We start from the raw sequence: 23,032 nt of genomic DNA on the forward strand, positions 1-23,032 counted from the left end.
AAATTATATATTAATTCTAAACATTAACATACATTTTTGAGTTTTCCCCATGTTTTTTCCATATAATGTAGAAAAATGGGACATTCAAGGTCACACCAATAGAGTAGTGGCACTCTGAAATCCATCGTCAATGTGAAAGACCAGTCAGAATTGGCATGCCACTTCATAAGGATTAAGAGGAAACCGGGTACTATGAAAATCCTTCGGTCCATTTAGATTGGACCTATAAGGATTAGCGATTTGTTGTTAAATCCTGATGGGGAAGAACTTCCTGTGTAATTGAGCAAAATTTTCACTTTGGTGGTTAGAGCGAATCTTTCCTGAAATATTCAGGAATAATTAATGTGAATGGAATGGCGCGGTGTGCCACCATCCATAAGACGTTATATGGAGTGAGCAGACGCCCAAATTAAGATATGTCTCTCAATAAGCCATACTGCTATTCGTAACGTCAAGACGATTAAAACCAAAGTTAGACAATTGTTAAGTTAACCATAAAGAAGAAACGATTCATTCAAGAATCAGAACAGCTTATTTGTTATTTCTCTCTCTCTCCTATTCTAATATTTTCCATTAATTTAAAATGGCTGCTGTAGAAGTGACGTGAATAAATCATATTTCCTAGTTTTAACCAATGAAAGCTAATCGTTCGGAAGAAGTTAGAGAAAACAGAGCATATTATTCATTCATTTAGTTGCTAGGAAAGTCTTTCATTAGTTTGAGTCCCAAACACTTTTTTTTTAAAAACTGCTATTGGAACAAAAGAATTGTTCTTGAATTTATACCATATTTTGATCAATATTAATAGGATAAAGCAGACAATTTACGAATTACTTGTGGTACCTGTTCTTAATATATTTTGCAATTATTGTATCAAATAAGATATGTCATCTTATAAGGAGGTTATATAAATTCGTAAGGAAAATGATTAGAATAAAAGTTAAGAATAATCGATGCTCATGTGCATTTTAAAAGAAGATTTTATTTTCTTTAAGGTTGATTTGAATGTTATATAAATGCCAATATAGAAACTAGAATGAGATTTCGGGTTTATACTGATAGGTTTGGAATAAAAATCTTTTTAAAAGGGAAATCAGTTGTATGAATAATTTAAGAGAATAAGAAAGTACAAACCATAAAATTAAAACAATGTTAATGAAATTAATTTATAAAGTAAATATTCCCTTAGTCAAAACCTTTTAACAGGAAGATACATTATATTAGCGTGCAAATGCTGCTACATCTAAAACAATGTGAAAATAACCGAATTAGCTTTAAATTGTTAAAAAAAAAAAATGGTATAAAAATTGATAGAAATGATGTAGCCGACTTGAAGACTTTATCAAGGTTGACCTTCAAGCTGGGATTCAAACCAGACAGTTTTTTTCTGTGAGGGGTCTGTCATTTCGTCAATCACTGTTTTGCTTATATTAATTCTAGTCTTCAAAAAACATCAATTTCTGGGGATCATGAGAGGTCAAAACTTGGACGAAATGTCAGACCCCTCACAAAAAAGATCCCTGGTTTGTATCTTTTCTTGAAGGTAACTCGATAGTCTTCTGGCCGGATTCATAATTTCCTTTATTTTTTTATTTCTTTTTTGCAATTTAAACTTAATAATTATTTTTTAAATTTTGGTTTAATGAGAGAATGTCGTTTTTAATAACTTTTTCATATCTATAATCCAGACGTTTAAGTTTTGTTTACTTTTATCACAAGAACAACCAAATGAAAATAATCAAAGAAATAAAGAACGATATCATGAACACAACTGATTTTGATTTACGAAACCTTCTTACTTGTATTTGTAATGTATTATTTTTATCGTTAATGGCGAATAATTTAATTTATGATTAAAAATAATTCCTCAAACATTTATTTCCTGGAAATCTGTTGCAATGCTGCTACGTCACTACCTGTAAATGGCATGAATTAGGAAGGAAATATTTTTTCAACTCTTCCTCTTTAAATTCTAGTTTTATTTTCAGAATCATACATTTGTCATCTTAAGAAATGTCTAAAAATCTTCTTTACATTATATGATTACTCATACATTTATTATTTAACGGAAAAAATCAATCTTATGCAACAATTTAATTTTTTTAAAAAATATTTTTTATTCCATATTTTGACAAAATTGTATCATGTCTGGACATTTCGGAAAACTATGTCTGGAAATACTTTTCAAAGTTTCATTTCGTGTATAGAATATATATCTTAACTTAATTTAAATCTTAATTAATTTTCTTTTATCTTTAATTAGCCCGTGTTAACATCATTCTAAAATGTTCACTTCTTTCCTGATCCAAATCCCATTTTTTATTTAATTATTTATCATATGTGCTTAAAAAAATTGCTGACGTCGTGCTTTCCCACGCTTAACACCTACGCATCTTTGAAAAAGATAGGTATGATTTCCTTGCCTAAGTCGACACCTGTCACACTAATCCCTATCAGAAGCTCGTAGTAAAACCATTAAAGGGAAAAAGGAGACTCACTCGTCTTCTGGTATGAGCGTACACACTGTGTCTTGGTTTTTGTGTAAAAATTATGCTTCCCGTGATAAAATAAACTGAAGTTCATTAAAAGAATCTCATCCTTTCTGCCACGTTAACTGTTAAAAATTACACTACATATAATATATACAATTTCAATTCATACAATCACTAATGTTATGCAAATAAATTCCAATGTTTCACTAACTTCGATAACACTCAAATAGTATCATTCTTAGATTGTATTTAGTACCCTCAGGTTTTAGCAGCAAGTATCCTCTACTTTGCAATTTACTCTACATTCTCCAGTTAATGTAGAGTAAATTGCAAAGTAGAAAAGATTTTTAATTGCTTAGTATCATTAAAGATTTTTAATTGCTCAAATAGTATCATTCTTAAATTGTATTTAGTACCCTCAGGTTTTAGCAACAACATGTACCCTCTACTTTGCAATTTACTCTACATTCTCCAGTTAATGTAGAGTAAATTGCAAAGTAGAAAATAATTTTAATTGCTTAGCTCGTAAGAATTGTATTTCATCTTCAACGAATTATCTGCAGTAAATAATAATAATAATAATAGACCCAATTTAAGAAAAAAGGGTCTTGAATGTAAAAAAGTAGTCTTATATTTAGCGACAGAGATGAGTTTACTTAGTAAGAGTTCTAGCCAAACTTTTTATCGGGATCCCGTATCTTTTAGTTACGCCACTGCTTGGACATTTGCTTTGTGTGTGTAGTGTGACGTTATAGACTTTAATAAAAGTGTCAAAATTTGCGTATTCAGTTTCATAAATATATTTACAGAGCTACTTCTGAATAAATCCAGAAAGTTCCAAATCTTTAAATTTCAGTTTTATTGGCATAAAATTTCACCCTGGTTTTCTTTGAATAACTAAACTGCCTCTCTTTCGATACTTGCTTTATGGCGAATTATTTCACGTATGAAGTTATTTAACGCAAGATACGAGCATGTATCCATACTCCCATTTATCAAACTAAGATTCTTTGCTGATAGTTATAGTTACACATTAACTAAAATGCTTATCTTTTGTGTGAGCAATTTGTGAATATAATACATTTAAATGATTTATAAAAGCGCAATCAGATAAAGTGAAAACTAAATATACAGTACATATTATAGATTCATATCTGCAAAAAAAAAAAAAAAAAAAAAATGTATTCAGCGATTTAGGGACCAAATTTTTATATGTTTGTGCGCGTGCGCGCGCGCGCGTTGAGGCATTACAGACCGGATTGTTTGACTTAAAGCAATCAAATTTGTCTCAGATCTATACTTTAGAAATATCTTAGAGCGATTATTTTTGAAATTTTTAATTAATTTAAAATAAGGTAGATTTTGATTTGAGTGGGATCGCAATAATTTCCAAAAATATTTCCGGACAAAAAGGATTTTTACACTATTTGAATGTCCAAAAAAAAAAAAAAAAAAATTATTTTTTAATAATTTAATCGCTGTAAAATTTTTTAGTCTACATTTAATTAACGTTTAAACATATTTTTAAGTATATTTCACAACAATATTTTAAATATTAAATAAAATCCTTCTATCAAAAATAGATAAAAATCATGCTATCAAATATTCAATGAGATTAATATTTGAAGCAGATTATTTTTGAAATTAAAGTGAAGTAATTTACACATTGTATTGCTCTACATGTAATTTTAATGTATGTAAAATCTTTCAACCCTAATTTTTTTTATTAATATTGAATTCAAATATTAATCTCATTGAATATTTGATTGCATGATTTTCATCTATTTTTGATAGAAGGATTTTATTTAATATTTATGTAATTTGTAGGGCCAATAAAAAAAACTGAAGTTACAATGCGTTAATTTTAAAAGATACATAAACCGGACGTGATAGTGTTATATTGTCATGGCATTAGTTTTCATGGAAAAAGTTCTTATGCCCAATGTGCAGAAAATATGCAAGATTATTAATATAACATGGCTTTAATATCTGACAGTTTGACGGAATCATGGATATGAGGTTTTATCTAAGCGATTTATTTGAAATTTAATATAACCAAAACCTGCGGCAAATAAGCTGGTCACCAAAGGCGATTCATTTTACAGTATTTTTAATATCTTGAGTTTAAACTTTTAAGTTTGAATTGTATGAATTTATTAATTTTATTGATTCATTGAACATGCCTTTGTTAATACCGGGTGTTTATGTTTGGTTTGATTCACTATTTATGAAGCTTTTTCGTTTAGAACATGCATTATGTCTAGCTGAAAGAATCCAATATCCAACATAGAAAAGCAATAAGACTTAAGAAAAAAAACTTAATTTTTATTCATGAAACTAAGTCTAATAAATATACGCTATAGAAAACTATACGATTATTTATCTTAAAACTATTTAAGATTGACATAAAAAAAAATTAGGGTTGAAAGCTTTTACATACATTAAAATTACATGTAGAGCAATACAGCGTGTAAATTACTTTACTTTTATTTCCAAAAATAATCTGCTTTGGTCGGCAAAGGGCGAGTTAAACTATTGACTGTGGTCCTAATATTATTTTTCCAATTTCGATCTTTAATTTTTTTTTCCTCTCAAAATTGATTCAGGTAAAGAGATATTTGCAAAAGTGGGCTTGAAACAATTGGAATTTTTCTATGCTTAATAATTTTCGCAACATAAATAGAGGATCAAAAACAAATTGAAGCTTTATTATAAAAAATTAATTCATTATGTATTACTTGAAATCCATAATCTTTAACAAATTTATTTGCGTTTCTAAAACATGTAGGCCAACATCAATAACTATCAACGTATGCGCTTGCGTGCGAGGTTTTAAAAATTAAGAATAAATCTGTAGCATATTATAAAAGAATATTACCAAAGAGAGAATGAAAAATGTAAACACATAAACAATGAGGGGCTGCGAACAAAATTGGTTTGCAGCATTCTTGCGTACATAAAGATTTTTTCTGTTTCCAGCATCAATTATGCCAAGGTCTGCATAAATTTTCTTGTCTCCTGCAAAAATCAATGATGAAAAAATTGTCTGAAAAACACACTTTTATTAATGAAAAAAAAAAAAATCGAATTACTTTTATCAATAATTTTCCGAGTTCGAGTTTCTAATTTGTTATACATTATTTTAAATGTTACAGAATGTTAAAATTATTATTCTCTAAAACTCACTACCAGGTGATGCCACTCGTATGAAATCGAAATGAATCGATTAACTGATAACTATTATCAAAACATTTTGTTATAGTGAATTGTCGTTGAAATACAAAATTTCATAACTTTAAAATGTCAGAATATGTGTTGAAAAACTAATTAGAATTTATTTTTACAAAAATATAATGGCTCAAATACAAATATGTTAAAAGAAGATTATGTTATTTCCTAAATAAATAAATAAAAATATCAAAGGCAATTTAAATGTAAAGGATAATTTAGCAATTAAATACAGTTCACTGTAATAGCTATAACATAAAGACAAAAGCTAAAAACCAATGAAAGCTAATTTTTTTCCCCATAAGTCATTAATAATTCATAAACAAATTCATATTGCAACGAAGGTAGCCACATGTCTCCGTGGCTCGTTGATAAGACATGGGACTGCGGGCAAAGAGATTGCTGGTTCAATCCTAAAATAAATTTGTTATTTATTTCTTTTCCTTTCAGCTCTTCCAGAAGTTTCTGGAATATTCCATTATTATAATTTCCTCAGAATCTTTGTACGTCATTTCCTCTTCAGTTAGTTCTAGGAATGTTCTAGAACATTCTATATCTGTATATAAGAGTTTGCTTTATAGTAACCGAGGTCTTTGGTTTACTTTGAATAAACTAATATTGTTCTACGAGTGTTCTCTTCCTTAAGCTTACAAACGTGACAATATTCATTCATATTAACTTCATTCTAAAATGTTTTGCTAAAATCTACAGGTTCACACACTCCAAGTGAAGGGATAAAAATTTGTTTTCCTAAACACATTCTTTCAAAAGATCTTTATATTTCCCTTACTTAAATCGACACGTGTAAAGAAATCCCTCTCAGAATCTCACAGTATATAATAATGGCGATAAATATTTCGTTCGCTCTTTTCTCTTTTCGCTCGTGTTCTGTGTTGATGTGCCTCCTCGCACTTGTTTGTACAAAAATTATGCCTCCCGGGATGGAATGAAAGCGAAGTTTAAAAATTAATAGTGTCTTTTCTTTCTTCGGCTACGAAACTGCTCCAAAATATATTTTACGTTATATTATATTATATATGCCATTACTTGACATGGCAATTTGTAATTCCATGAAATGGTGAACTTAAATGCTGAAGAATCCTCTCCTTTTCCTGCACTAAATATATCAGCAAAACCTTTCTTTCTGACCCATCCATCAATCACCGTCAAAATCCAAGCCGTGGTCACACAGTATCAATACCTTCGTCGAAGAAGCAAAATTCCAGTTCACCATATTCACATTAATATCAGCTATCTGTTAAGGCACAAGTATGAGAACCAGGGTTTGACGGTTTTTAAAAACCGGTTTTTTAAAGTAAATTTGTCACATTTGTTTATTATTTTTAATTTTTTAAATTAAGAAAACCGATTTTTCTGAACGCCTGAATATTCCTCTTCTTTAAAAAAATGAATTTTATCAATTGGGTCGATTCGTCTACCAAATCCAGCAGATTTTATCGATTCTTTGGGTTACGAGTTCGAACCCCGCCGGCCGAAGACTCCCCGTGTATGTGGTGGCTGGTACACGTATAAATCTATCGTGGCCACAAAGTATTCCATGTTCAAACAATATCTTTGGGGCTACTGGTTCAGAGGTGATAGTTCTCTGATTCAGGTCTAAATGAAATATATGAATGAAGTCAGCTCTGTAAAACGGATTGTGATGCATGAGTAGCTAAGTCGCATTTTTGGTCCTAGATCCCGCTACTGAAACAAGAGACGCTCTCTCGACTTAAAATCGCTGACTTCTTCAGCGTGCTTGTCTTAGACAAGTACCATAAAAACAACAACAAATAGAAAAATGTATTGATAATGGACAAATAGAAAAATGTATTGATAATGGAAAAATTATTACGATGGCATACTCATGATTTTTAGTGACTGAAAATATATACAAGTGATAGTTATTTTTAAACCATATAGTTTGAAAATAAAATAATTTTTTATTTCAATGTATAAATGGAGTAAAACATTTAGCTTTTATTATGTCTCTCCAAACTTAATAATTATGATAACTTACTTTTCTTGAAATTGACCTTTCTGTATCCATATCCCAGAAAATATGCCAAAATAGCGAGAAAAAAAATACGTTTTTTTCTCTTTCTACGTTTGACTTTTCTTCTGGATCAGCGTTGCTTTTCGTGCAAATTTTCAGCAATAGTTATGGTTTGAACTTATACAGGGTTTACACCCGAAAGACGGCTAGAAGGCAGCACATGCGTAAAAAGGCTGAAAAATGTTGTTCGGTCCATGGCAAGTAATTGCCCCGATGGGACCACAACATGCTGCTATATTGTATTTTTTTTCTTACTGTACATGCGTTTGAAAAGGCGTGAAAAGATTGATCACTTACATGATTAATTCCAACATTTTTTGCTCTTTGTTCTTTCTGATGCAAGTTGTGTGTGTGTGTTTCATTTTTATTTGCCATTTTTTTCTATAGTTTTTCAAATTTAGGTATTTTGATATATATATATTTTTATTTTAACATGTTTCTTTGTGTAAATATCTATAATTTTAATACGATCCGTAGTGAAAAAGAAAATTTCAGCAACGCTAAAACATATTTGGATACGGACTTCTGGTGCAAGATCCTAATACAGAATATGTTGCGCCGAAGAGCCTAAAATTTTCCCAATAGGATAGAAAGCAATTTAAAGTTGTAGAAAGTGTAACTGACTGTATTCAAAGTAGTCAAAGTTGATGCCGAAACGGCAATTTATAGTCAATAATGGAATGCCTGAATCTATCGTATGAAATTATGGCAAACATAAATCAGTTCCTTTCTATGCATGCACTGCCTATTGGTCATCTTATAACTGGCCGAATGTAAACCAGGCATTAAATTAAGTCCCTTCTGAAGATATTAAAATCATCTTTTAATCATTAAAGAGGATTTATGAAGACTTCGAATAAAAGCTTTTAGATTTAAATGGTGGCAATATCTTTGAAAGATTTCTATACCTTCCACTAACTTGTATGTTACAAACGTCGCAATAAATGATGCATCGGAAATCTCAAGTACACTTGTACTAAGCGTTACCTTTTGCACAGTTAGATCCAAAGCGACCGGGCGGACACATCTCACACTCCGTGCTGTTAAATGTACAAGTTGGACAGTTGACCCATCTTTTGCATGAGTACTCAGTGGATAAGTCTTTTTTAATACAAACTCTGAAATATGAAAACAATGACATTCTAGTACCTATTAATCCTCTTTCACAGTTAGAAGTTTTTGAATGTAATTCAGAGCAATGAGTCAATGAATGCTCTAAAAACTAACTGCGCGAGACGATAAGTTAAAGTCAGTGACAATGTATCACCATGCAGAAACTCCATATATATATTCGCATTCTTATTTTAGCATAGTTTTTGATGTATGTTTTTACTATAATTGCGACTTTATTTGAAACTATTGAAATCTTTTGTTTCTACAATACTTTTCTAGTGACTTAAGGGAATTTATTAAATATCAGATTGATAGGGAGAAAAATATTCGGGTTCATTAATAAATATTTTAGAAGAATAGTTAATAATAACATTTATAAGTAAACTAATACTATTTTTCTTTTTGTTAAATACAAATACCTTTTATTTGCCTGCAACGACGGTTGATACCATGGCTTTAGAAAAGTCATGTTGCATAATGCTTAGAACTACATGTGAAATATGTATTTTCAAACCTGTAGCATTTACTTTTGGGTCAAAGCAGCGCCATCTGGAGTATGAATGTCAGTTATGCCAGTTACAAAATAATTATATGCTATTTTTATCCGGTACGATATTCTCTAAACCGGAAAACATAAAATCTATGATGAAAAGAATAATAAACGCTTCTTGGAAATAACAGGTGGGATATTAAACAATTTAACACGGTAATCACAATGGTATTGCCCGAATTCTTTTTGATACTGAACGATATTCTGAATGTTATGCAAAATAATGGAGATACGAAGGCAATGTTGCCGATCATCTTACGCTATTTCCAAAAATAGAGAAGAACTAGAGCAGATCATACTCCAGAAGAAAGAAAGAAAATACCAGAGATTGTAAAGAAAAATAAATACCAGAGATTTAACTATTTTAAAATACTACAATGATGGAAAAGTACCGGCAATTTTATTATAAAACAAAAGATGTCGCTTTATTTATCAATTTTTATAAATCTCATTTAAAGCAATCCTTTTGCAAATGCAATTCTGCCAATATTTTTGGGATTCTCAAAATATACCTTAAAAACGTCTTTGTAAAACTTGTTCTAGGTTAGAACCGAATTTCCTTTAATTTTTCCATTAGAATAAAAGAAAAATCAATCAATCTGAAGAACAGTTTCAATTTTGGAAAGAAGAAAAACTCACATGGTGCCACATCTGGTGAATACAAAGATTGTGGAATCGCAATTATTAATTTTTCTTTGTATAAATATGAGGATAGTAATGGTACTTACTGAAATTTTAGCTTCACCGGGAACCTAAGAGTTATTTCCCTCATTAGCACAAAAAAGTCAAATAACGTTGTCATGATATTTTTTGGATATAGTCCAGTATTCAGAATATCGAACAACATTATGATGATATTGTGGTGGTTATACAGTATCTTGTTCTAACTATTATTCAAATCGTACTTGACATTTTTAATATCTGAATTAGTTTAATTATGTCTCCAGTTATTAAATAAAATCACTATGCACCAATTCTTTGATTTGATAGACATGCGAAGTGGATGGTCTATTACAGTGTCATTCATCTATGTCGGATTTTCTACATTTTTTTTTTTTTTTAATATTTTATACTTCACAAATGTGCTTGTTCTTGATAAATAGTTGTCTTTAAATGACTTTTGAAATTTTTCAAATATATTTGTTGCACAAATTGAATAGCTGTAAGAAATTTTAATGCTTTGCTCAATTCGATTCGACATTTTGGAAAATCAACAAAGTTAAAATTCCTGTCTTACAAAAATAAATTTTAAGTTTTTTTTTTCAAGAGAAAACCTAAATAGTGCTGCTAAATGCTTATATAAATCCTGTTCATAAAAGTTTTAAAGTTGTTTTGCTAAAGTGAAGCAATATTACGAATTCGTAACAATATAATTACTTTTAAGCAATAATTTTAAAGTTATTTTGAAGCATATTGAGAAGTAGAGATTTTTTTTTAGCAAATACTTACGTATAGTCGGTAATACTAGAATCACAGGGACATGAAATTTCAAAGAAACAGTAAGAAGAACAGCTAGAACCCAGAAACAGAGCTACTACCAACCCAGTCCTGAAGAACCAAACTGAAAGATAATTAAGTAAATTATAAGGCACTTAAAAGTGAATTACTTAACATTTCATTCAGTTGATTCCTCACAGGAATCAATGACACGAAATGTCAGCAAATCTTTGGAACTATTATCCCATGAATTGAAAAATGAAGAAAATAAGAGAAAGAAATATTTCTCTTTAGGAAGGGAAGTATTCCAATAATATTCAACCAGCAAGTGTGGTTCCCCGAAGCTTTCTGGCATACACTCTAAAATCATCTTCGCATAAAGTTGTGAATCTTCGGCAAGGTTTCGAATGCAAAAGTACTCAGATTTTCATTTTCAGATCCCAAGCATGAGAGTTATGCGTTCCATAATATAATAAAGAAATTAGATATTTGTGAATTAAATGTAGGGCATTAGCGAAAAACTGTTACGAACCATCTATCTTTGGAGTGAATAAGCCTTTTCACTGAATATAGAATACAATAATTAGAGATGTTTTTTGGCAATTGCTGACATACAGTTAATACACAAATAAAATCTAATATGTAATTTGGATTCTTTTTTTTCGACCGATTGAAACCAAAATTTGATATGGGATTACAATCGTAATCAGAAGATACTATACTAAATTTCATTTATTAAGATCTTTACGTTTTCGAGATACTGTGTTTACAGTGGTAACCAAAATTCAAAATTGCGGACACTTCTGAAAATTTTTATGCTTCCTAACTTTATATGCTTATAATAAATGTAACGTTTCACAAAATGCAAACTTTTACATATCATTTTAAAGAGAATTTAATGCTGATTTCAATACAAAAGACAATACATTAGATGCTGACGACTGCAGTGAGTTATCAGTACTTCGTAGCGTAGCCTTTATTTTTTTTATTACAGCTTCACATGACGTTTCATTGAACTGATGAGAGTTTTAAACTCTTCCTTAGTTATTGCATGATGCCAGGAAACAATTATAGCCTCAAATTATTCTCTTTTATTTGATGAACGCTTCATATGCACAAAAGTTTTCAAACGGTGCCATCAGTTCTCAATAATTTTGATATCAAGACTGTTTTCTGGCCATGATAATAATTCAATGCTCTTTGTACTAAATCATTTATGAAAAATAAATGACGTTCTGTTGGGAAAGAGATCACTAACGGAAGGTGTAAGTTTTGGCTCTAGAATATTGTCAATGTATTTTTTTGCATTTAATGTCCCATAGATAACATGAAGGAGACCAATACCGTCTACTGACATTCATGACCAAATCATAACACTAACTGAGTTCTTCATACTTGCCTTAATCCGGTCAGGATGTAGCTCTTCACCTATTCTACGTCTTGCATATTTTCGCTATCAATACCGAATAACAATATATTTGTTTCATCACTCCGTATAACTCGTGGCCACTGATCATCTGTTCAATTAATGTGTTCCTTTGCCCACTGTTAATCTTTTAATGCGCTGCTGTAAATTGAGATATGGCTTTTTTTTTTTTGAGGAATTCTATCTCTTAATCCAACATCTAATAATCTTCTCCTGTTTCTGTGGAACTGACAGACACCCGAGCATCATTCAGTTGATTCCCGATTACCTGTGATGACTTTCTTCTATCTTGGAGACAGTCTTGATTCTTCAGTCATCAACAGATGTGGTACACCTTTTTAGACCCTTTCCTGCTTTGTTTTTTATTGAATTTGTCTCCTGATATCATAAACAAAACTTTTGAACTCCAGAAGTAGTCACTGAACCACCCACCTGTATTGCAATTTGAGTATAAGAAAGACCACATTCATGTAACACAATAATCTTGGTTCTCTTTCTAGGTGTCCAGTCTATTCTTTTATTTGATGTCACTGCTTATTGACTAAATATTAGAAATGTTTACAAAAATTCCAACTATATATAAAAAAGTTTAACAAAATTTCCAACTTGCAATTTCATTACATAAAAAACAGTCTTCCCTCTACAGGAAAAAGCACAATAATGATTTGTTCCAACTTTAAACATAATGTCAGCTTCTGCTGGCAGTTATTAACATATGATTGATTCCCAGAACAAGAACAGTGATTTGTCAGGAAAGTTAGAAATTACAATTCATCTCATCACGGTATTTGTTATTCATATTAAAGTAAGAATAACTTTTTTTGTATTGAAAATATTTGAATTTTGCTTTTTGTATTGAAATCATCATTAAATTCTTTTTAAAATGATATGCAAGAGTTTATATTTTGCGAAATGTAAAATTTTCTGTAAGCATACGAAGTTAGAAAACATAACGATTTTCAAAAGTGTCCACAACGTTGGTCACTACAGTATATGAATGAGAAAATATATATAGACAAACAGTTAACTTTTTGAGAGATTTAGCTCAAAATTTAATTCGAATCTAAATTATAGATGTTAATTCTGTATACCGAATTTCATCTATCTGGCTGTTTAAGTTTTGTAGTTATCGTGAGAGCAAGATGCATAAAACTTGGTATCTAGATTTAGTACTTATTGTGTAGATATATGTCAAATATGAAACCAAATCTGACAAACATGTAAACACGATAAAATGTAATGACTTAAAGTACGAAGTTTGGTAAGTAATTTTGTATCAACAATTGTAGCTTTATATCAAACTCTGGTTTTAATCAGTTGGAAAAAGGGTACCTAACATATATACTCAGATTTCTGATATTTTTGTATTAACTTATCTCAACGATGAGTAACACCAATTCTCCAAAAAAGTCTCCAAAGGTCAAACTCTACTAAGCTCTTTTTCAAGTATTGTTCACAAGGACCTACGGATTAATAATTCCAAATCGCATTAGGATCTGAAGATCCCCTGAAGAAAAAGTCTAGCTTTTACTATTTGAGTAACTAGATTAACATAGCATTTTAAGACTGAAAGAGGTTTGTGAAATAGAGAGCATTAATTTGTTAATCGTAAAGCAGATAAGAAGAGTAGCAAACGCGTTTGCACTTTTCTTTATTGTATAGTGGATGTGTTGTGGTTTTTTAGGGAACTGCCCGGTTTTAAATATACTATTTTTAATTTCCACAAACACAGCTACATTACAAAATTTACAAACACATATTATTACAGACACACATAGAAAATTAAGTTAAAGAAAACAGTATAATGGAGGGATTCTACGGTTTCCAGCCAAAAGCAATCGGCGTTAGCGCAAGGGTTGCGCATAGGCAAAAAGTCGACTTCAGGATGTAGGTCTGTCGTTCAACTGCTTGTCTTCTGTAAAACGCCACAAGGGGGGGCTATCTGTTCAAGGGGAAAAAGAGGTGTTATAATTGTAATTTTGACAGGTGACTTTTGAGCTCCCTTTTCTTTCCTGACTACTACCTGCATTATGGGAAAGTTTTTGAATAATGACTGCAAATTTAAGATGCATTTGATGTTCAAACATATTGGAAATTTTAATGGAATCAAATGGTGAACTTGATGCCTACAAAATGGATACTACTCAGGATGAAAATACATTAATGTTAAATGTCTTTCGCATCTCATATCTTTCAAAAACAGCTTTTAATAACTTTTACCGTGTTATGAGTTATTTATACTTCAAATTTCAATAAACAAAAATATTTTTGGGAGTCAGCTGTACGTCTGTTTTTTTTATTTAAAATCCTGGTAAACAAATTGTTTTGAATGTTGCTGATTAAATTTAAAAATATTATTGTTCATCAAAAATGTTTGTAAGGTTTCTTTTTTCAGTATTCTTTTATAAATACAAATTAATTTTATTTACTCCATGTTTTCTCTATAAATTGAAATACATAATTTTAATTTACAAAGGATGACTTTTTTAAAGTTGAATTTAAAAATTAAGGTAAAATTTTAACTTGAAAATAATGACAAATTTACCCCATTTCAAGCGGTTGTTAGATGAAAGGACAACTGGGAACAGAAAAATAATGACAGCTAACGATTATGAAAACAAAATTTAACTGTTTTTATTTTTATCTTGAGTTGGTGAGGTATGACTAAACAATAAAGCACAGATAAATTGCAAATATTATTTTTTAATTTGTTTTGTCAGAAAGTTATTAAATGAGCGAATATAAAAAATCCAATTAAAAGCTTCATTCGAAACAAACAAAACGTAATGGAATTTCACAATATATCAAATGAGTTTTAAATAAATATATATAAAAAACAGAAGTATAAACAAAGATAATTAAATAAAACAAAAAGAAAAAACTATAAAACAAAATTTTAAATGGAAAATAAGCTCTCAGCAATGTTTTTTATTATAAATACGTGAACTTTCATGAAATTGCCAAATTCTTTTAACGTCATTATAAAACTAAAAGTTAAGAATATTCACGCGAGAGAGAGAACAAACCGGGAGAAATTTTAGTAATTTTATATATAACCGATTTTAATAAGATTGAAAGCAATTCATAGAATGTGAATGATACATTAAAACAGTGTGAACATATTCAGTCTAACGTTGAGCAAAAAAATTCTTCAACCGTTATTTTTAAAAACTTAACCAACGTAAATATTTCTTAAACTTTTCAAGGTGAACGTACTGTCCAGAACGTATTTTTTCCAGAACCGACAGTTTACATTCTCATTCCGCATTCGATTTTGACCATGTATGGAAGTCGGATAACGTCTTAATTTCGGTATTAAAAGCGAGTTTAGTTTAATTTAATTTGGTAGTTATTTCATACATAATATTTTTTCGAAGTAATATCTCTAATATTTTATCCTAAGTTCAAAGCTTGGCTTTACCAAAGATTCTTCGTGTATGTGGATCTGTTGTACAATAAATCTGGCATCGTGAACCAAATACTCTTCCATTAATGTGGCGGGGAAGTCATAACATTTTTCCATCTGGAAAAAATATTATGGATAAGATAACTACTAAATTAAATTAAGCTCTCTTTAATGCCAGTACTAAATATAACTTCCTTTTAATGAAGAAATTGCGACATTACCCGATTTCTATGCATGGTCCAAATCGGATAGGGAATGAGAATATGAACTGCCAGTTCTGGAAAAAGTTCGTTCTGGATTGTACGTTCACCTTGAAACGTTTAAGAAATATTTTTTTTCCCATATTGAAATTTTTTTATGGATATTATGGGCTAACCTTGTAAATTGAAGCCTCTGTCAGATATCAACTCTGATACCCTTCTGTAAGCTTCTCCACTATATTAATGGAAGAGTATTTGGCCCACTATGTTAGATTTATTGTATAACAGATCCACATATACGACAGATCAGAACAGGATTTCGAACTTAGAGCCTCTAAGCTATAGAGATCTCGAAGCCGATTCCTTACCACTAGGTCGCAGCTGCCAAGCATTAAATGCAAGCATCGAATATGTTGAAACTATTATTGTTTGGATATTTACATAGTCGAAATGCGAAAGCACTTTGTACTTTCTTTTTTAAACAAAGTGACTTTTTATTCCTTTCGATTACTTTCCATTAAAATGAATTTAACTGGGTATATTCGCTCACTCACGACTTTCATTCGAGGAAAGCAAACATTTTCCTAAATTTATAATATAGGCAAATATTTTCAATGTTAAGGTATAGGGAAAAATTCTTTATAATCCTCCAAAATATTAATAAGCAGAAAATTACAATATAAATTATTAAGACGGCAAAAAATACTTTTAACAGTTCCAATTTTGGTTTATATATTACAATATTACCGAAAATTAAAATCAAATTTCAAACTCTCAGTAAAAAAAGATACGGATCACAATATATGTTAAAATATACTGAAAGGTTATATGCTAAAATTACATTGAAGATAAAATGTCACATATTTAGACTATATGATTTAGTAAATAATATGAATCAATTCAAAGCTGCGCCTTGATGTTTACTACTGCACAGAACGGTTTCCATTAAGTGAAAGCTCACGTGATATAATCCTAGAATCCAAGCTTGGTACCGTCCGATCGTCTTACAGTCGAAATAAAGCAGAGCGTAGAAATATGTATCCGCCATAATGCCAGAAAAGTCTTAATTCATCCCCTATTTTTGATTACTTTAAAAAAAAATCTTCAAAAATTGTAAGCATCTATTTATGAAAGAAAACGATATTTAAATAAGAACGGAAGTAGTAGTTAATATCTTTCATTTATCCTTTGCTCCTAATCATTGCACTGTTCGTCGAAATATTTTTGTTCGGAATTATAAACATACAGATAGATATAAACTGAGTTGGTAGGGGGGAGGTTTTCAGCTTTCTATGCTATCAAATAAACGATAGTCATTCTATGTATGGGGTGGAAAGTTGTGAAGGGCAATTCTTCTGAAGCTTATTATTAAAAAAAATTAAATATTTTGATTTTTTTTAATGAAAATTAATTGCCTTTAAGTAAAAACAGGGTTATCCAAAAATGTTTTTTTTTTTTTTTTTTTTTTTTTTTTTTAAATCGAGATAAATCCAAAATATATTCTCCGTTTCAAAATTTTTTTTAATTTGAAAGAATATTTAATAATTTTCAGCTCAAATTATGAATTAAAAAATTAAGTTGAATCTGATAGAATAAAGAGATGCTCTAGTTCGAAATTCTCATTTCGAGAAACTAAAGTTTTATGCTTGAACATAAAGGGTTTCTCTAAATTCATTCAACACATTAAGGCATGCCCGAAGCCAATTAAAGGAAGCAATTTTTTCCGCTGAATGTTTTGATCCACAAATTTATTCATGAAAAAACACAAAAATTCGATTTTTGGACTTGCACTGTTTTTCTCATCGATTCAGTTTCATTTAAGTATATACTTACAAAAAAAGAATATTGGGATAATATTATTGACTTAAACGTCATTTTCTAACAGCGAAACCTTACCTGCAGTTGACATGATTTTCTCAGACTACGAATCACCTTATAATAGAGACATATTTGAAATGATAAACAAAAGGTAATCTTTTTCCTCGAACATCATATGCAATGGACACGTCATTTCCTATGGTAAAACTGTGATGGAAGGAAAAGTGTCCTCACATTTCCTTGTCAGCTTTAAAGTTCTATTTTTGAGAAGTGCACCTCAGGTCTCCAGTTATCTCTAATACTGCCTTTATATTCAAAGGTTTGGCTCTCAGTCATTAAAAATGAGTTCATGATAGAAGAAGCAACAACAAATAACAGAAAAGAATGGGCAAGGCTTGCATATTAGTTCTTTTGGGTTTTATAAACAATAATATTGTATGGAAATCATTGAATAAAACAATATTTTATTGTTCACTGATACTGTTGAAAATGATAAACAAATTCTAGTTTTAATTGATTAAAAAAGGACCCATTTCGATAGGAATTTAAATTTCATCTAGATTAACTAAGGTTAAGCTAGATGAAAATAAAAAAAAAAAGTAAAAAGAAGTTACGAAAAAGACGGTAAAAAGAAGTTAATCTTTTAATAAATATGAATTAATTTTTTAACAAAATAAAACAACTATCTTTTAACAAATATATCATCATCTTCGTCCTCGCTTCTTCGTAAATACCTTTCTTGCCTTTCTTGTTAGGCTTATAGTACATATGTACTATAAGCCTAACTATTACACTTTTAGCTCTGAATGCTGCGCTCAGTAAATTGTGAACATAATTATAATAGACAGAAAATATTCCTAGATGATATTGCCTCAATATCCTCCAATATTCAAGATATTTAGTTGGGCAACATTAGCATTTTCGTCTATTCTGGTATTCTACCTTTCTCGATCAGTTCTCAATCATCTGCAAAGAAAAAAGTGCGATTCAACGAGAATGAGTTACTATCAAGTATGAACGCAAGCTCAGGCCATTCCACGCTCCCTCCCCCCACACGCACATACATCATGCTAGTCCTACGAATCCTGAAGGGTGAATAATGCTTGGCTTAATCCAATCTTAGCTTAGAGTTAAAAAAAACATTCATAAAATAGTATATAAAGTAATCGCTAAGAATAATATTTTTTACTAGTTCACATGATAAGTAAAAGTTAATTATTTTATCAGCAATCTGCAGTTCTACAAATAAACTATTCCACTTCTTCGAAAAACTCAGAAACCAAACGATTTTTACATTGGCTTCTTAAAAAAAAGCCAAATTTTTCGTTGAAGAATTGCGGTTTATTTTAGTAAAACTCCATACCACATATATCTATGTAAACTTGCTAAAGCGCGGGAATTCGGAGAGAGGCAGAGAATGATAGTTCAGTTATCGTCCTCGCCATTTTACCATGGTTCATATTTAATGAATCCGTTCCAAAATAACACTTGTGCTATTTCAAGAAAGAGCATAAATATAATTAAATTAAGAAGAATTAATAATGCGACCTTTAAATAAATAAGTGCGCACCATGACTAGAGTAGGAGTTTACTGAAGCAAGAAAACCGGAAAACGACATGCTGTATTTAGAATACACGAGAAAAAATATCTCTGCAATGAATTTAGACAACGTTTCAGTATTTCGGTGATTTAAAACTAAGCGTAAATGTTGATTTCGACGGATGCCATTCCGGCAGTGACGCACGGAAAGCAAAAGATATCATCCTGAAGGAAGGATTTCAAACAATAGTTCTTCCTTGTTCAGAATTTGATGGAATCTGTTATTGGTGATCGAAAAGAAAGCCAAAGGTAGCTTTCCGACGAATGATTTAATAAATATCACTTGGCCAACGACATTAGAAAAATGTTAATTGCAGGTAAGAAACATTTTTACTAAAATTTAAATGATTTATTTAAGTTGGCTGGTTTCATGCTTGCAAAAACGGAACTAATCGATAAATGAAGCACTTTCTGTTTTTCCAGGGTTTTGAAATTTTGTACAGTTGTGTAAACTCAGTGGTAAGTCTTATTTTAACAGTTTAAGAATATAAGAATAATCATTAATTACTCATTTGATTGTAACTAAATAACTAATCATAAAGTGACATCAATTTGCCATGAATTTTTGAAGACGATTATAAGATTTTATGACATTTAAAATTGATCAAGAAATATATTAAACACTAAAATATAGGACATAAATAAAAATAAATTTAAAATTCTATTTTTTATTGCATTTTTATTCATTTAATAAAAAATAGAAAAAAATCTTTTTTTAATTAAAAACCTAAGAATCAAAACTAAAACAGTTACGATAAAAAATTCCAACCATTAAGATATTAATAATATATCCGTTAATGAATTTATCATAAGAAAAAGATTTCCTAAACAAGTTTTGAAATATATTATAAATGTGATTAAAAATTATGTAGGTATTTAAAATTCATGTTTATTTAAAATATTTAAATCAGTGCTTCACTCTTAAGTTTATCTTTTTTTTTTGAGAAATTAATATGTTTCTATTTTTTTAGTACACTAATATAAGAACATTTTTAAAGCTTTATGATCAATAATTTTGGTTTTTTTGTTTGTTTTAATTTCTAGGCTGGTATATCTGACTGGAAATTACATGACGAGAAAATTGTTCAAATCAGTTTACCAGCTCACCATCAGATTTAGAACTACAAATTTGATGTGTAACTAATTCTCGAATAATAGATGTTTGCTTAGAAAGGGTTTTCAAAATTAAATGATTAAAAATTAATCGAAGCCCTCAATTTTCCCTCAATAACTTTGGAACATGTTATTCCACAGAAATACTTTTATACTATTTTAAAATTTAAAAATAACTGTTCAACAATGGCATTTTTTTTTTGTTTCACAGCATTTCCCCTTTAATTTTATTGTTTAAAAAAGAATTAATTATCTTTATTTTTAAAAAAAAATTTTAGAATCTTTTTAACATTTTAATAAGAATTAGGCTAATGTTATTGTATTATCCAATCTCACAGCCGCGTGCTTTTGCCAATGTTCCCCCTATGATTAAAACGAAAAATATATTTCTTTTGAAAATTAATCTGAAAAGAAAATTTTTGTTTCCTTTATAATCAGTCATAAAAATTTTATTACCTTCAGTTGTTGAATTAGCTATTCAAAACAGGCTTTTTTGCGACCTTTGCATTCGGATGCGTTACCGGAAAAGGGAAAGAGACAGGGATAGGGTGGGGGTGAGTGGACATTGGAACATCGGTTTTTCGTTTTTAAATAAAAAAGCCTACTAATTTGAAAAGAAAGGTTTTGGTGCAGATATTTTAAAGGCTTATAAAATGAGTTTTCGAATCTTGTAGTTTAATTAAATTAAAAAAGAAAATTAATCAAATAATTAAAAAGGGCAAATTTAGATTATATATATATATATATATATATATATATATATATATATATATATATGGAGTTTTTGAAAGTCCACTTAGTTACATGTTACCAAGATGTGACAAGCAGGCGAAAAATTTAGATGGATAGTGGCATTTTTTTTTCTGGAAATCTGCTCGTTTTAAAAATAAGTAATTATAATAAAAAAAGATGAATGAGTAGGAAAATGCCTTTAAGTATTTTTCTATCAATTACAATTTTCTAACAGCAAAAATCATATCCTGAAAATGCTGTTCTACAATTTTTGGTATATAGTAATTGACAAAAGAAAAAAAAAAGCGATGAAAATTAAAAAAAATAAAATAAAAAAGTCTTATTTTGCGGCAACTGATTTTTCAAGAATGAGATGTCACAATTTTTTTTTCAAGATTTAAATTCAATTAATTAAGAAAGTTTTTGAACACAAAGCAAAAAAATATGCAGTTTTAAATTAAATTATACCACACATAGAAAATTATTGAAAATATAAAATTCTAACAGAGGATAATGCAAATCAACCGTCCAAAGAATTTAAATAAAAAAATGTAATCTTGTTGTAATCAAAAGCAATTTCTTTGTTTCAATTCACACATATTAATGTGTTATTATTACTTTTTAGACTAAGTATATCATCTCAAAGTAATTTGAATTATGATTAGAAAATGGTTGGTTGTTAAGTTTTTTTGGCATAAAAGCCAAATCTGACTATGCTGCACCAATCAAATGGTAAAAATTAAATTCAATGATATTAAAAAGTTCTTTAAATTAAGTAAAAGTAAAATTATAAAAATAATCCAAATGTATAAACAGGGCACTTTTAAAATTATGACTAGTAAAATAGTTGATGGTTAAATGGACATTAAATGCTAAGTCCCTAAATTTTTGACTTTGTTTTGAAATTTAATTTATCATTTTTATATTAAAATATTCAATAAAAAAATTTCAATTTTTCATAGCAAATGAATAAATTTTATTAAAAGAAAGTTAATAAAAGATATATAGTAAAATATAATATAAAACTATTTTCTCTGATTTTTATAAAAGAGCATGCTATATTTAGTATTTTGCATGATTAATACCAATAAAATTACAGTTTATGCTTCAAATTAATATTACTCGATTTTACTCTAAAAAATAATTGCAATAATAACAATGTAGGAGGACTTTGCTTAAAAAATGTATAAGATCCATAAATAGATAATCCAACAAAAGATTTTGCAAGAGAGAATCATTACTGATGTAATAGAAAACACAGCGGAATATAGGAGTACGATGTCTGAATCTAGAGCATCAATAATTTCTCAATTTAAACAATTCTTCAAAATACACATTAATTAGTGAGCTGAAAACTCGATATTTTCGCTACTTAATTTTTGCATTTAGTTTATAATTCAAAAAAATAATTTTGAAACAGGTGAAATAAAACACATAATTATACTTTAAAAACTGACAAATTTATGAAAGAAAAATTAAATCTTATTTTAACAAATTAAACAAAAGTCTAAAATATAGTTAAAAATCGTTTTATTTTAAGCCTTTAAGCAAAGTAATGGTTATAATTATAACTAGAAAGATTTTTTACAAACATGTTGCCAATGAAATTAAAAAAAAAAAGAAAAAATATTTAAATTAAATGAAAGATAATACGACTCTCATAAAATAAGTTAAATATTGTACGTGATACTATAAAAATGATTTAAAATAAAACCATGAAACAAATATATGTTATGACAAACTGGTAGCCTAAAAGACTGGAAAGGGTTTAAATATGACACAAAATTTAGTTTCAAATATTGAATAAAACTTGGGACAATTTTAAAAGAGAATGTTAAAAATTAAATTATTGCACAAGAAA

General features: G+C 29.2%; 2 protein-coding genes across 6 annotated transcripts in view; one reads left to right on the forward strand and one right to left on the reverse strand.

The window, feature by feature from the left end:
- Nucleotides 1–5,172: 5,172 nt before the first annotated feature.
- On the reverse strand, nt 5,173–17,861 carry LOC129984833 (uncharacterized). Its single transcript, XM_056094799.1, has 4 exons — nt 17,805–17,861; nt 10,889–11,000; nt 8,764–8,894; nt 5,173–5,510 (listed from the first exon to the last, which is right to left on the reverse strand). The coding sequence occupies exons 1-4, from the start codon at nt 17,815–17,817 to the stop codon at nt 5,332–5,334; spliced, it is 435 nt and encodes a 144-aa protein (XP_055950774.1). The 5' UTR covers nt 17,818–17,861; the 3' UTR covers nt 5,173–5,331.
- A 1,586-nt stretch (nt 17,862–19,447) lies between these two features.
- The window catches only part of LOC129984683 (P-selectin-like), a 100,328-nt gene continuing 96,743 nt past the window's right edge, over nt 19,448–23,032 (forward strand). For 4 of the 5 annotated variants that reach the window (XM_056094616.1, XM_056094620.1, XM_056094618.1 and 1 more), the window contains exon 1: nt 19,449–19,643. In XM_056094616.1, the coding sequence (XP_055950591.1) occupies nt 19,631–19,643 (13 nt within the window). In that variant the 5' untranslated portion in view covers nt 19,449–19,630. Of the gene's footprint in view, nt 19,644–23,032 lie in introns of all 5 variants that reach the window. The other variant, XM_056094617.1, reaches the window with a different exon arrangement.

The sequence above is a fragment of the Argiope bruennichi genome, chromosome 9 (genome assembly GCF_947563725.1).
Source record: "Argiope bruennichi chromosome 9, qqArgBrue1.1, whole genome shotgun sequence".
Classification (NCBI taxonomy): domain Eukaryota; kingdom Metazoa; phylum Arthropoda; class Arachnida; order Araneae; family Araneidae; genus Argiope; species Argiope bruennichi.